The 15,949-nt window shown below is 43.0% G+C and overlaps 1 protein-coding gene across 2 annotated transcripts in view; it reads right to left on the reverse strand.

The window, feature by feature from the left end:
* Scfd2 (sec1 family domain containing 2) overlaps positions 1–15,949 on the reverse strand; it is a 327,459-nt gene that overhangs the window by 288,606 nt on the left and 22,904 nt on the right. For both annotated transcript variants that reach the window (XM_076546449.1, XM_006979706.4), the window contains exon 3: positions 10,584–10,711. In XM_076546449.1, coding sequence (XP_076402564.1) covers positions 10,584–10,711 — 128 coding nt within the window. The remainder of the gene's footprint in view (positions 1–10,583; positions 10,712–15,949) is intronic.

Raw genomic sequence — 15,949 nt, forward strand, 5'->3', positions numbered from 1 at the left:
GGGGTAACAAATAAACAAACAGAAAACACCCAAGCAGCGGAATGAGTCTTGACAAGAGAGAACCGAAACAGAACGAGTTGACGTGGCCATCCAAAAGACACGAAATGGCTGAATGGGTGGAAAACAAGATCTAAGTGGACCTACTAAGGTGCCTACAGGGGACACCTTTTAGCTTAAGAGACACACAGGACTGAAAGTAATGGATGAATAAAGATAGCTCATACACACATCGGACAACAGAAAACAAACAATGGTCTACACTTTATAAGACCAAACAATATTCAAGCCAAGACTGCTGCAAGAAGTGGACATACATAGTGTAAATACATCAAGGAGTTGAGGGATAGGTCAGTGGTTGAGGGCATTCATTGTTCTTGGAGAGGGCTTGGGTTTGGTTCCCAGCATCCACAGGGGGCTCACAGGGGATCCATCTTCTGAAATCCCCAGGTACCAAGCACATGCGGCGGTGCACAAACATGCAGGCAAAACACTCACACACATCAAATAAATCAATCTTTAATATTTAGGTATAAACCTATGTCAAAGCATTAAGTGGGTAAAGCAAATGCCAATAAATCTAAAAAGAGAGTTAGGCTCTAGTTCAATCATAGAAGACTTCAATGCCCTACTTAGTCCAATTAGACCTAACAGACATGCCTGAGACCATCCATCCAGGAGTAGTGAAATATGTGTGCTTCTTTAGGACTCAAGAAACACTCTAGGAAGGAAAATTCTCTCAGGGAGACAGGATATTGATTACAAAACAAGTCTTAATGAGTTCAAGATTGAAATAGTTTGGTATATGCTCTCTGACCACAACAGTACAAAGTTAGAATCAACACCAGAGGAATTTAGAATGTTCACAAACATGCAGAATGAAACAACACACTCCTCCTGAGAAACCGATAGATAATAAACCCAAAAGGGAAATTTAGAAGTGATTTGAGACAAAAAGAGAGAGAGAGACAGAGACAGAGACAGAGACAGAGACAGAGACAGAAGGAAACAGGGCTGGAGAGATAGCTCAGAAGTTAAGAGCACTGACTGCTCTTGCAGAGGACCAGAGTTCAGTTCACAACCTCCTTAACTCTAGCTCCAGGAAGGTGTGCTGTATCTGGTCTGACCTACACTGGGCATCTGCTCTTATGTTCATGATCTCTGTCTCTGTGTGTCTGTGTCTGTCTGTCTGTCTGTCTGTCTGTCTGTCTGTCTGTCTGTCTCTCTCTCTCTCTCTCTCTCTCTCTCTCTCTCTCTCACACACACACACACACACACACACACACACACAGAGTATAGTAGTTTAGTCTGTAAAAAATATCACCTATAGGCTCTAACGTTTAACACTTGGTACTTAGCTGGTAGTGTAGTCTGAGAAGGTCTACAAGCCTTGCTAGAGGAAGTAAAGCATGGTAAGGGGGTGAAGTTTCAAAGCCTGGTACCATTGCCAGTGTGTATCCCTCTCTGTCTCTGTCTATTTCTGTCTCTGTCTGTCTCTTTGTCTCTCTGTCTCCCTCTGTAATACATAAACAATACAAATTTTAAAAATTCCGTAGAAAAAATACACACAACCAATCAAAATCTATGAGTACATTCTAAATGGTAAATTTATGCCAATAAAAACTTACAGATCCCAAATAGTCTAACACTGAATGCAAGGAACTAGAAAAAGAACAAACCTTAAGTAAGCATAAGGAAGAAAATAATGCAGATCGGAACAAAAGTAAGTCCAATAAGAAAACAGAAAAAACACACACACACACACACACACACACACACACACACACACACACACACACACACACAAAGAGTAAAATCAGAGTTGGTTTCTCGTAAACAGAAGCAATCAATCAGCAAGAGAGATGGAGAAAGAGCACCATGCACTCTTCGAGGCACACAAACCTGGTTCAGGAGGGGGTGCCGAGCTGGAAACCACACAAAGTTGGGCCTAGATGAACAGCAAGGCCAAGGGGCTGTATCTAGCAGGAGGCGTGTGCTGAACTCAAGACCCAACGACCATTGGGTGAGTAGTTCATCATCATTTATCCCGTGACTCCCACCTGCCCCTGATGATCAGAAAACAGTAGCCTGCTTTTGGTATGACCCAGGGGAGCTGGCTACCTCACTCACTGGTCTGCTGTGCTCAGCTTTCTGATAGGATTTTGATACTCATGCGTCTGTGTGATGTTGGTTTTAATTTGGTAAGTTCCCAGGTAGTAATGATTTACTTGTGTAAATAACTCTTTTGTCAGTCTATGGCTCATTGTTTGTGCTGAACACACAATAACTGTTTACTTACACAAACACATTCAGTCATTCAAAACACAGCCTGGAAGCTGAAATTTTATATGATATGGAATAATTTAGAATATCTGCAGCCTGATTTCCTACCCTACAAGAACCTAATAGATAATACACATAATAACTGAAACAAGGTCTAGCTGTGTACTCTATGCTGGCTTAGAACTCTCTACTTAGCCAAGACTATCCTCCAACTCTTTGTTGGTTTGTTTTCTGTTTGTTTGTTTTTTGAGACACGGTTTCTCTGTGTAGCATTTGGTGCCTGTCCTGGATCTCGCTCTGTAGACCAAGTTGGCCTCAAACTCACAGAGATTCACCTACCTCTGCCTCCCGAGTGCTGGGATTACAGGTGTGCAGCACCACCACCCAGCTGATCCTCCAACTCTTGCTCCTCCTGCCTCAGCTTATAATCTCTAGAAAGAATTCCATGAGTTTTCTTATTTTAAATGTAAATGTTTTACTTTTTGAGCATTTCATGCATGAGTACTCTATTAATATCATTTCCACCCCAACTTCTCCTGTTCATACACATGACCTCTCCAATTCAAGACCTCTACTTCTTTAATTACCATTGTTACATGTTCTCTCTCTCTCTCTCTCTCTCTCTCTCTCTCTCTCTCTCTCTCTCTCTCTCTCTCTCTCTTTCTCCATCTGTTGTACATATGCTCATGCATTTGAGGGCTCATGCATTTGAGGCTGACCACTTTCAGATTGGATGACCAGACAGGACTGTCTCCTTTTTGACATCTAACAGTGACTCCACTGGGAATTGGGCCAACTTTAAATCCCACAGATTATGACAATCATTTCAATAATGATTCTCAAAGATGTCCTATAAACCCATGTTCCTGACACACTTTCAGGAGCTCAACTAGGTTGATAAGATGGAAGTTCTGTTACTGTGCTGGTTCTGTACTTTTGACATAAAAACGATGGTGGTTGAAAGTGTTGGGCCTTAACACCAACATCAAGACAGTAGCACCAAATCATACAAGTAGTCAGCTCCACTTCGGAATGGCCATGACACAATCAATGCTGCTCATCTGACCACACGGCAGCCTTGGGAACCAATCGCTCCACTTCGGAATGGTCATGATGCAGTGCTGCTCATCTGAACACACTGCAGCCTTGGGAACCAATCGCAGAGGAGGCGTTGAGGTGGTAGAATGGTAATGTTCTGGTGCGCCTCTGCAGAGTCAGGGCACCAGGGAGAAACTGCACTCTCTAAAGTGAATGTGAGGACAAGTGAGGAGTCTAGAGAAGAGAAAGAGGGAAACTAGAAAGCACAGAGAAGGCTGGGAGATGGCCCAGGGAGCAAAGCATTTGCAGTGCAAGAGTGAAGATCTGAGCTCAAGTCCCCAGGGCCCAGAGAAACCTAGCCCAGCACTGTGCTCAATAGCCCCAGTGCACTGGAGTGTAGAGAATGTGTGGTCTTGTTTTGGAAAGTGAAGTGGAAATAGGATGAGAGGCTAAGACTCCAAGGTCCATAAACCACACTAACTGAACTCCATCTGCAAGGCATAACCACAGGTGACAGGTCTATACAGTAGCAACCTGGAAGGAAAGAATAGAGGAAAGAGGAAACTGTCAGAAAAGCAGGATGACGTGAGGACAAGAGGGGGGCATTCCGAGGAAGAAGACATGACAGATGCCCCCAGAGACATCAGAAAGGAAGTCTGTAAACGTGAGCAGTCACACATCACACTAAAGCAGGAACACTGACAGGTCCTTTCCACCGTGCCCACGCTTGGTGGCAACCCATTCGCTGAAGCAAGCTCGACACCACCTATCGTGTGCCAGTTCTTCAAATGGCCAGGAAGACAGACACAGACACTGTCTGGGGAGGTTTCAGATGAATGCACATTACACCGTGGCCGGTGCTAAGAAAAGAGTGGTGGCTCCTTAGAACCAGAGTTACCGAGGAAGGGGTGGAAGGTGAGGAAGACGGAAATTCGTCACCAACTCTTCAAAGAAAGCAACACCATGTTAGGTCAAGAAAAACAACACAGGTTTGACAACGAAGCACAAAGATGGGAGCTCATGTGCACACATGCTTGGGACTGTATGCTGGAAAGTGAGTAATTATATTGTCAAGGTTGTGGCAGGAAAATGATGGTACACACAACCGGAAGAATGCCTAACTCTTAAAGAAGGGGCTTTCCACTAGCGTGTAAGCTAAGAACCCTGCAGGGTTAGTAAGAAACCCAAGGGGAAGGAGCACAGGCAACTGCAGCCTGTCAAGAAGGAAGGCAGGCAATAACCCTAACTGTGTGTGTCCTCAACTCACTCACTACCATGCGAAGGCTCCTATTGAGGAGCAGAGGGTAAAGGGTAAAGGTGAACCCCAGGGCCTGAAGGCAGAGAGCTGTTTGGAAGTAGCATGCCCTAGGTCTGGGCAGCTTCTCGAGGCCATGTGGACCCCTTGGAGGGCTTTGAGCAAGGGCATGACACAATCATGGCTGCACTTGAAGCAGTGTAGACACCCTCTGGACTCCTCTCTCTAGAAGGGGGCTTGAGAAGGAAGTCACACAGACCCAGGCTTGTATCTTTACTTAATTTGTATGGGACAGTATCCCGGCCCAGCCAGTAGACCAATGGTTCTCAACCTATGTGTCGCACCCCCTTTCCCACAGGGGTTGCATGTCAGATATTTACATTATGATTCATAACTGTAGCAAAATGACAGTTACGAAGTAGCAATGAAAATAACTTTATAGTTGGGGGTCACCACAGCATGGGGAAGTGTATTCAAGGGTCCCAGCATTAGGAAGGCTGAGGACCAATGCAGTAGACAGAAAGCATATCAAGCTATTTGAACACAGAGATTTAACGCATACAGTTGTTAACTGGCCAAGTAAAAGAATAAAAGGAACCTAAGGGCATCATGGGAAGATGCAGTTGCCAACACCTTAGTGGAGAAAACAAAACTAAAGAGACCTATGGGTTGAATTTAGAGCCCTGAGAATGGCGCATTCCTCAGCTGGCTGGTCCCTCTCAGGAGTGGAAAGCATAAAGCTGCTTCTCTAGGTGTTGGATGAACTGCAACTGTGGCCCCGGGGAGCATCAGCCGGGTGGTAGTGGTACTTCCAGGACGCAAGCAGACAAGAAGGAGCAAGTACTTTCCTTATCCTCCAGCCCCAGTCTCCCTCAGTACTCCTTATCGGCACAGCCTGTCAGGGAGCCAGACGGAAGAGAAGTGTGCTCTGCTGAGTCCCAGCACCCACAGCATGAAACAGAAGTGGAGCCCTATTAGGAGAGACAATAGCATAACAGCATAGGAGTCCTGCAAAAGAAACTCAACTTTCCTAGGTCTCAGTTTTCGTGATCTGTGAAATGGGTATGAAAACAGATGGCAAACTCACATGATTATTAAGAGCACTGAATAACCAAACTATGAAAAAATTTAATAGCTAGTCAGTAAAAGCAAATTTTCTTGCCTTTTCCAAAAATTAGTAACAAGTAAAACATAAAGACAATGTGAGAGCTAATCAGTATATGTGGCTCAGGACATGCCTAGATTTTCCCGTATTTTGTAAATTACTCTTATTACACCGTGTATTGGTCTTGACTAGTGTTTAATCTCTCCTTTTGCAACCTTTGCCAATCCCCCTCTTTTTCCCTTTTGGCTTTGCTCTCCCTTTCTCCTGCTCTTTCTTTCTCTCCTTCACACACACACACACACACACACACACACACACACACACACACACACACACACGCCCTCTCTCTGTGTCTCTCTGTCTCTCTCTCTCTCTCCTCTTTGTCACAAAATTCTTCCTAATTAAAAAAACATCATAAATGCGACAAAAACACAGCTGGTACCCAGCCCAAACACGGTGAGCTCAAGGACCAAACCCAGGAAGCAGAGTCCTCTCATGCTGCTCAGAGGTTTCATTCTCAAACTCCAGCAAACAGACCTTTGCCCCAGTTTTATGGATAAACTGAAACTGGGCTAATAACCACAGTAGTGTGACCCACTCTCAGATATAACTGACTTTGTGTCCTTCACAATCTGGCGAAACTACAGTTACAGAAAACACAATGTCCCGTAAAGCAGACAAGGATGCTGCAAAGGATAAGAACTGAGAAAACTGTCCGCACAGTTAGTGGTCTGGGGAAAACTTCAGTGCAAAGATATCAGTATCCAGTCTGCACTTGACTAAGAAACACTGAAATACACCTGCCCGTCTGCTTCCATGCTCCTGGCCCTGATGATCATAGACTCACGCTCTGAAACTGTAAGCAAGCCCCCGACGAAACGCTTTCTTGTATTGAAAACAAAGCACTGAGATAATAGAGGCCTCAAGCATAGACCACCCTTTCAAGACATGCAGCTGAAGGAAAGGACAATAATGTTTCACTTCAGCTCTAGGGGGCATTCCTGCCACAACAGAGACTGTCCCTTCTGCAGGGAGCAAAGGTCAAGCTGCGAAGACCCTCAGCACAATGGAACTCCAGAGAGGGTGTGCTGGGAACAGAGCAGAACCTGAGTGGGGAATTTCTAGTCCTGTCTTCTCTGCTTGGCCTTTTGGGGTGGAAACAAATGTATTTCTTGGGGTCTATTTGTTTCTTGACTTTCAGAATACATTTTTCTTTTTATGAAAGTCAGTGGGAAAAATACAATTCCTGTTCCAGTGTTTTAAAAATCACTTTCTGGAACATATCTACTTAACTGACAATTTAATAACAAACTCTCAGTAAGATGACAGATGTTTAGATATACAATGATAAAACGAAGTTTTGTCTTTGTTTTAGCAATTACTTTTATCATTTAAGAGAACCAAGTTTATTTCTATTGGTGCTCATAATGCTGAGGGGTTTTATAGTGAAGATCTGAGGGTTCCAGCAGGAAAAACCCTCTCATAAATTTAAACACAAGCGGATCCTCAGTCTAGAATCAAAATCTGTTTAATGTCTCAAAAACCCCAGAAGCCTCAGTTACAGGCAGACAATTCATACTTTAGGGAAACTCACAGCAGAGGGCTGGAGAGTCCTGAGGAGTTCAGTGTACATTTTGCAGTCCTGACTGCTTTCCCCAGCCCAGGCATTTGAGACACCAGAATGTGACTGTTTCATGACAAGCTGGATGATAGGCAGCGTTCAAATACTGATGTCTTGGTGTATTTAAAACTCCCAATTCTTTTTCTTACTTCTCGTGGCTACGGATCTGTCCATGGGAACGAGACCCACAAGAAATTACGGCTAGTGACACACAGCAGAAGTGGGTAGCCACGCTGTTATCTTTAACTAACTGAAGTTGGCACAGGGATAGAGCATGAGCTGACCCTGCTAACAATCGACCGTTTCTTTCCTCCCCTCAACCCCCACCTCCCCTGTCTGGAGTTTAGGGATAAAGAAACCCATTTTATCTTTTTGGATAGGGGGAGTTGATAGGAAAAAAATCAAACATTTAAATTTGAATTCTTCATGGAGTTACTCATGGGTTTTGTTTTTTTAATTTCTGGCTTTGGTTATTTTTCAAAAATAGAGCTCTTTAGAAAAGTAAAGTTTATTGATTTTTAAAGAGTCCAGTGTTGAGCTATAAAAATTGATTGATGCTCTGTGATATCATCATAAGGTTTATCTTAACACAGTATAAGTCGTCATCCAGATCATCTGTGCACTCTGGCTCTTCTTAGTTCACAATATGAATTAGTACTGTGTCACTGTACTTATGAGTAAGGAACTCCAAACTACACACACTTGATAGTATCACACAAGGGTTGCGGAAAGAAAATCGAGGCAAGGAGCCCAGCATGGTGGTGTGTCCCAGCACTGGGGAAGCTAAGGAAGGGGGATTCTGTCCAGAGCCAGCCAATTGGGGGGTTAGGGAGGGAAGGTAAGAGATCCCTGGACAACCTGACTTTGTAAATAATGTGGTAAGTTATGAAGCATACCCAACGATGTCAACCTCACGTCTTCATATGCATCAAACCTATAAATACATGTGCTCATGTATAGTCAAACATGCATGCACATACATATACACATACCACACAATACATATGTTAAAAAGAGAGAGGATAAAAGAAAGTGGGGAGAAGAAAGAAGATAGAAAGGTAGGAAGGCAAGGGCTGGAATTAATAGTCAAACACCAGAATGGTTTCAAAGTAGCAACGTCTACTCAAAACGGGTTCTGCATTGTCTACAAAGAGTTAGCGCATCCTATGAATAAGTGCATCTTCTCTGACATCACATGTCCACATCTGAAGTCCAGCCCTAGTCCTCAGAGACGGGGCAACTGGAGGCGAATGTTTTGGTTCCTGTGTGAAAAACAATGGTTATACAAAACAACTCATTGCTAACATCTACAAGAACTATAATGATTCAATAGGATGGCCCACTAAGGAGAAGACCAGACATCTTTTAGGTGCTCAGTAAACATCAGCTGGGCTCACTTTCCATGTCATCCTTACATTCCTAGAAGCTGTCATCTACAGTCACCAAACACACTGTAAGTTAGGATTGTATTTTCATGCTATGGTATCTAATTCATTTCCTTCTAGCTTCATTTACATTCTACTTTCAAAATTTGTTCTATTTCATCTTGATATTTGATGTTTGTACCCATAATAAATCAAGAACTTAGACAACAAACTTCTGCTTCTGCATTGTGTTAGTTTCTTATTCACTACAACTAAATGCCTGACAGAAACAACTTAAAGAAGGGATCGTTTCAGCTCACAGTTTCAGGGTGCGGTCCACCATGAATCTGCAGTCAGGAAGCAGAAGGCAATGAAGGCCCCAGCCTGCACTCTCCTTTCTATCCAGTCTAGGTCCCCAGCCCCAGGGATGGAATTACCCACACTAGGACCGGTCATCCCACCTCAACTGACTTAACCTAGCAATTCCCTCACAGACATGCCAGAGGCTATTTCCATGGTGACTCTGGATCCCGTCAAGCTGACACTCAGACCAACTCTCATTCCCATCCATTAGGACATACTAATACTAGTTACCAGAGAGCACATTACAAGAGAGAAAGAAACTTTATCATTAAAAGAGGAATACATTTTCACACATCTCTAGAAGTAAATTCTACCTATTAGCCAGATTTAATATCCACATTCAAATATTTCTATATTTTAAATCATTATCATATTATTTTTTCAAGATTTGTTTATTTATTATGTATATAGTGCTCTGTCTGCATATATTCCTACACGCCAGAAGAGGGCACCAGATCTCATTACAGGTGGTTGTGAGCCACCATGTGGTTGCTGGGAATTGAACTCAGGACCTCTAGAAGAGCTGCTGGTGCACTTAACCTCTGAGCCATCTCTCCAGTCCTCATCATATTTTAAAAAACAAAAATGTAAAAGCAGGGTAGAGCCTGAGAAATGACTCAGTGGGTAAGCTGTGCAAGCAGGAGGACCTGAATTCAGATCTCAGCACTCATGGAAAATAAAAATTTAAAAAAAAAAAAACCTGCCATGAGCCAGCACACACCTTTATTCCCAGCACTCAGAAGGCAGAGGCAGGTAAGTCTCTGAGTTTGAGACCAGCCTGGTCTACACAGTGAGTTTTAGGACATCCAAGGCTACATAGAGAAACCATATCTCAAAACATACACAAAAAAGAAAGAAAAAAAAACCCCACACAAACCAACTTCGGCATGACCATGTCCCTCTATAACCCTGCGCCGTAGGGACAGAGGAAGAGAGTTTGCTGGCACTTGCTGACCACCAGCCTAGCTCCAGCCTCAGTGGGAGATCTTAGAGCAAGGGAAAAGGCAAAGAACGACAGAGCAGAGAGTTAAGTGGGGACAAAAATGAGGGGGGAAAGGAGCACTGTATTTTCCCAGGGAACAAAGCTCAGCCATCACTGAGCAGACAATTAGCAGGGTGATCACTGAGGACAAGGGACAGGACAGCCAGTCTGCCGAGTCAATTGCTAGTCAATCATTGATTCAAAATTGATGAAAGCCCATTCACCCATCATAAGATGTGGGGGGAAGAAGAAAAGTAGGTATAAAATAGAATTAGCTAACAGTGGTTCAGAGCAATTTTTACAGTTCTACATCAATTAGGAGAGTGAAAGAATTAGTCCATATATTCAAAGACTCTCCTGGAGTTTTCAAGTTAAAACTTAGAAAAGTAGTTACTGCTGAGCCCCAGGAACAGCGTGCACATATTCCTTCTCTTTGTCAATAGTTCACAAAATAAAATAGTCAATGCTTCTATCTAAATTCCATTTTGGCTAGATTGGCCACAGTTCAGGAGAAGGTTAGAGAAGTTTCCTCAGAGCCTGCCATGGCTCCCCTAGAAGGGCACAGAGAGGCTTACCCATACTCATCTTGATGGGCAGGTTTTCTCTGCTGGCTGCTTCCACTAGATGTCTCCGAACTTCCATCACGGCCTCCTTGTGCTTGGTGTTCAGTAAGGCTTCCCACAGGGCCTGGGCTGAGACGTCACTACAGAGGAAGCACAAGCCAGCTTAGAATACATTCCTGTTGGGAAATGGGAAGGGCTGGAAGGAAAGGGAAATGCCATCATTTCCTTACAAGCACTGATACAGGCATTCCCACTGGTAAGGATTAACTCGATACAGAATAGCTCATTCATATAATGGGCAGAATATTGAGGAATTAAGGGGACAACAAAATCAAGACATAAGGGAGAAGAAAGGCTACAGTGTTCCATGAAAATATGAGAAAATTACGTATTAGATATTTTTTTGAGGTTTTTTAATTGAAAGTAGTTCACAGTGCAATTCATTGGTAAAGAAACATGAATGTCATATAAGTCAAAATTAAATGTAAGGCTAAAAATGGCTTATCAATAGTTACAAGCACTGTGTCAACTTGAGCCTGAGAAACACAGAGAAATCCTCAATGAGGATTCTTGTACGGCTTCTCAATAGACTTCCTAATCAGCAGACTTGCTACTGAATAAGAATGAGGGCTTGCACTCAGGAGCAGGCCTGAAGTATTCCACTCCAGGCCTTCAGTTGGAAGGATGGCACTTATAGAAGCCTTTACAATGATCTGTTGATAGCAGCCCCAAGCACTGCATTATGCAGGGTCTCATCTGGGTTCACTTCCCAGTAGCTCTCTGTCTCATCCGCCATGCTGTGTCCCCATTATAAATGAGTGCAGTGTTCTTTCCGGAAGGCCACTGCCACAAAGCCAAGAATACACATTTGTAGTAACGTTTTCAAAACTCCATAGAAAGGAAACAAGGATGACTTCTGTCCTATCTCCACTTAAAGCCCCACTAACTCAGACACTAACCTCTCAATAGAGGAGTAGGTCTGATTATCACCACTTTTCCATAGTGAAGTAACAGCTTTAAACACTCAAAACTATAACTCCTCTGATGGTTTTCCTGGCTACAACTTGACAGACTGAGTGATACATAGAAAATCAGTAAAGCACATTTTTCAATATCTGTAAGGATGTTTCCAGAGGGTCAGTGAACTGAGCAGGGAAGACCTGACCTGAATGGAAGGAACATTGACTCTTAAGTGTGGGCATTCTGTCGCTGACGCCACTGCACAAGACTCTATGTTCAGCTTTTGAATGCACACTCACATCAGAGACTTACAAGAAGCTTCCAGGCCTCCATCCTAAGCCTCGGGCTAGACCTTGCCCCTCACTGATCCCCTACCTTGTCTGAGGCATCCAGCTTCTTCAACAGAGCAGCAACCTCTAGCTTTCCAGCTGCTCACAGCTATTGTGGGACTCTGAGTCTGCAAGTGTCTAAGCCCTTTTTATAATTATACACTCAGCCTTTGTGCTCCTCTAAAAGACCCTAACAGAACTCTGCATCTATTATCCTTAAGTTTAAATAAAGGAATGGGCAACTTACATGGCATGCCCTATATGTAGCTGGCATACATATAAAATAAACTTTCAATGACTTAAAATCTGGAAACTTACATATTTATAATACATAAGTAAAAACATTACAAAAATGTGATATGAGTCATGATTGGTGAGTAAATAGATTCTATGCAAATATAATCCTATCTTGGAGGATAGGGGCTGAGAGAATAATTTCTACTATAAATAAGAAACATAAGCTCTAAATGCAGCCAAAGGAAGAAGTTATAACTCAACAAAATAAAATAAATAATGGAGTATTTTCTCTGAATTTGTCAAATAATAATGGACTAGATATTGTGATGTAATTATTGCCTGTATATAATATATATAGTTATTATACTTATTGTATATAGTTTTCCTTATATTAGTTATAACCTTCTTTTATTATTTTTAGACAAAAAAGGGGAAATGTGGTAATATATTGTTTGTAATCTAGGAAATAAAGCTTTCCTGAAGATCAGAGGACAGACCAAGCCACAGAGTTAGCCAATGAGGTCAGGCAGTGGTGGCACACACTTTTAATCCTAGCACTCAGGAGGCAGAGGCAGAGGCAGAGGCAGAAGTCTGTCTGGATTTCTGTGAGTTCAAGGCCACACTGGGCTACAGAAGATTAAACCAGTCTAAAAGAGAAACAGTCCAGGCAGCGGTGGCACACACCTTTAATCCCAGCACTAGGAAGGTTGAGACAGGAACTGATTTGACTGGGCAGAGAAAGGAATATAAGGTGGGAGGAGACAGAAATTCACTCTTTTCAGGCTGAGGAGTTGGTGAGGTAAGAGGTGGTAGCTGTGGCTTGCTCTGCTTCTCTGACCTTTCAGCTTTCACCCTGATATCTGGTTCCAGGTTTTTATTATAAGACCATTTAGGATTCGTGCAACAGGAAATAGAGACTTGGATATTCAGCCTCAGCTCACTGTCTCTTTTTTCAGTCTGGAACCTAGCCCAAGGGAAACTGCCACTCACATTCAGATGGTTCTTCCCTCCTACATTAAACTTGCCTGAAACACAGACACATTCCTGGGTATGATTCTAAATCGCAAGTTGAGAATCAAGATTAACCATCACAGATTCACTTCTTATCAAGTCAATCCCCAAATATATCACTTTTAAACCTTAGCATCCCACTCCTGGTCCTCAAATATCCATGAACATTTTATAATGCACAATACATTCAGTTAATCTGTAAAAAGTCTTTCAAATGTCTACAGCTCTAATATTGTTCAAATTCCCCAAGTCCAAAGTTTCCTGAGACTCAAGGCAAAGTAAGATCACACAAAATCAAAAACAAGTTACATATTTCTATTATACAATGGCACATTCCAAAGGGGAAGAATAGAGTTATAGCAAGAAAATAACAAACCTATGTAAAGCCAAAGCCAGCAGAGAAAATACCATACCCTCCAACTCTGGATCTAACATCTGGGGCTTTCGGTAGTGGTATCCTCTGGACTCCAGTGGACTGGAGCAGCCCCACCCCTTTTGCTTTGCTGCTTATAATAAAGCCCACAACACATATGGCTCCTCTCATGGGCTGGCTCCCTTCTATTCCTCGGTGTATGGTTCACAGTCCTGGAACCTCCAACATCCAGGGTCTCCACAGTAGCTTAGGCTTCCCCATCACAGTTTTATGTAATGGCCTCTTAGGACCTTGCAGGGAATCCTGTCCTATTAGACACTGACCGGCCCCAGCAGCTTTCTATGAGTTTGGGGAAAAGCCGCTATGACCCTGTATGCCTTGCTTGTGTGCCTAAAAACCACCACCATGTGCGGTGATACTGTGCTCCCCAATATATCGTGTACCCTAATAAATTTATCTGGGGTCAGAGAACAGAACAGACACTAGACAGACCTAAAGGCCAGAAAATGGTGGCACTCACACCTTTAATCCTATCACTTGCAAGGCAGAGATCCATGCGGATCTCTGTGAGTTTAAAGCCACATTGGAAACAGCCAGGAATGGTGACACATGCCTTTAATCCCAGGAAGTGATGGCAGAAAGCAGAAAGGTATATAAGGTGTAAGGACCAGGAACTAGAGCTGGTTAAGCTTAGCAGTTCAGCTGAGATTCATTCTGGATAAGGACTGAGAGGCTTTCCAGTCTGAGGAAACAGGATCAGCTGAGGAACTGGAGAGGTGAGGTAGCTGTGGCCTGTTCTGTCTCTCTGATCTTCCAGCATTGACCCCAGTACCTGGCTCCAGGTTTGTTTTTTATTAATAAGAACTTTTAAGATCTGTGCTACAACCATGTAATGATGACACTACCAAATTCTGCTGTGAGGTAAAGATACAGTCCGATAGCCACCCGTCCCACACATATACTTACTTCTATTACAGCATTAATGAATTCTATGTGCTCTAGAAGCTTAACTTGTAAATATGGAGAGATCAAGTTGTCATCAGTAAGGAACTTTCCTTCCTCCCTGTGGGCTAGCATCTGTAGTATTAGATGGTGTTCTGCAGACTTCTGGGGGTGGGGCAGAGAATACTCAACAGTCTTCCCAGCTGTGACCCGGGAGCTACAGTAATGATGGTTGTGGCAAGATATGAACACGGGTGCAATAGCGGCAAGAATGCCACGGGAGGCCTGCTTCACCCGAGGAAGCACATGCCTGGGACTATAAACCTGGTGAAGAACTGGGAACTCAAGGCCCCCAGAGGGGAACTCACTACTATTAGTTTGCTAAATGGACATAGTATCAAACTAACCTCTAAATTCATTTTTTATAAGCATAGATTAGCACAGCTCTCAGACCTTATCAGTTAAGGGTTTTGTGCAGTAGATGGTAGTTTGAATGTAATTAGCCCTTATAAGCTCTTAGGAAGTAGTATTATTAGGATGTGTGGCTTTGTTGGAGTAGGTGTGCCCTTGTTGGACGAAGTGTGTCACTGTGGAGGCAGGTTTGAGATCTCACATATGCTCCAGCCACTCCCAGTGTCTCAGTTCACTTCCTGTTGCCTGCAGACCAAGATGTAGAATTCTCAGCTCCTTCTCCAGCCTCATATTTACCTGCACACCACCATGTCACACCAGGATGATAAAGGACTAAACCTCTGAACTGTAAGCCAACCAATTAAATGTTTACCTTTTATAGAGTTGCCATGGTCATGGCATATCTTCACAGCAATAGAAACCCTAACTAAGACAGAAGTTGGTGCCAGGGACTGGGATATTGCTGTGATAGGCTAGGACATGTTTTTGTTTAGAGTAATATGGACTTTAATAGTTTGGGTTAGGAAAGCAGTGGAATGCTTTAGGCACTGCTTAACGAGCCATAATAGTAGGAACATGGAAGACAGTAGTGCTAAAAGTTATTTGAACCGTGGGGGCCTGACTAAAGAGGTTTCAGTGGAGAATATTATTAATAATGTGGCCTAGAGATTGTTCTTGTGATATTTGGAAAAATGTGGCTGCTTTTTGCCCTTGTCTGAAAAGTCTGCCTGAAGCTAAAGTGAAGAGCTCTGGATTAATTCCATTGGCAGGAGAAATCTTAAAACAGCCTAGTATTGAATCTGTTATGCGGTTACTAGTGTTCACTCTAATGAAGATTTATAATGAACAGGAGGAAGCTGGGCAAATAAAAAACACAAAATGTACAATTTGAGGAGAAAGGGAACACCAGGAGGTGGAATGGAGTTAAGTCCTGTGTTCAAGAAGATAAAACACATTAAGAAATGGAATAAAGAGAATGGTGATGTCAGAGCAAGATCCCACCCAGCTAAGTTTGCAACTTGTGAAAAAGAAAAGCTTAGAGCTGGGTATGGTGGTGCGTGTCTTTAATCCTAGCACTCCAGAGGCAGAGGCAGAGGCAGGTGGATCTCTTGAGT

This window comes from Peromyscus maniculatus, chromosome 10 (assembly GCF_049852395.1).
Source record: "Peromyscus maniculatus bairdii isolate BWxNUB_F1_BW_parent chromosome 10, HU_Pman_BW_mat_3.1, whole genome shotgun sequence".
Taxonomy (NCBI): Eukaryota; Metazoa; Chordata; class Mammalia; order Rodentia; family Cricetidae; genus Peromyscus; species Peromyscus maniculatus.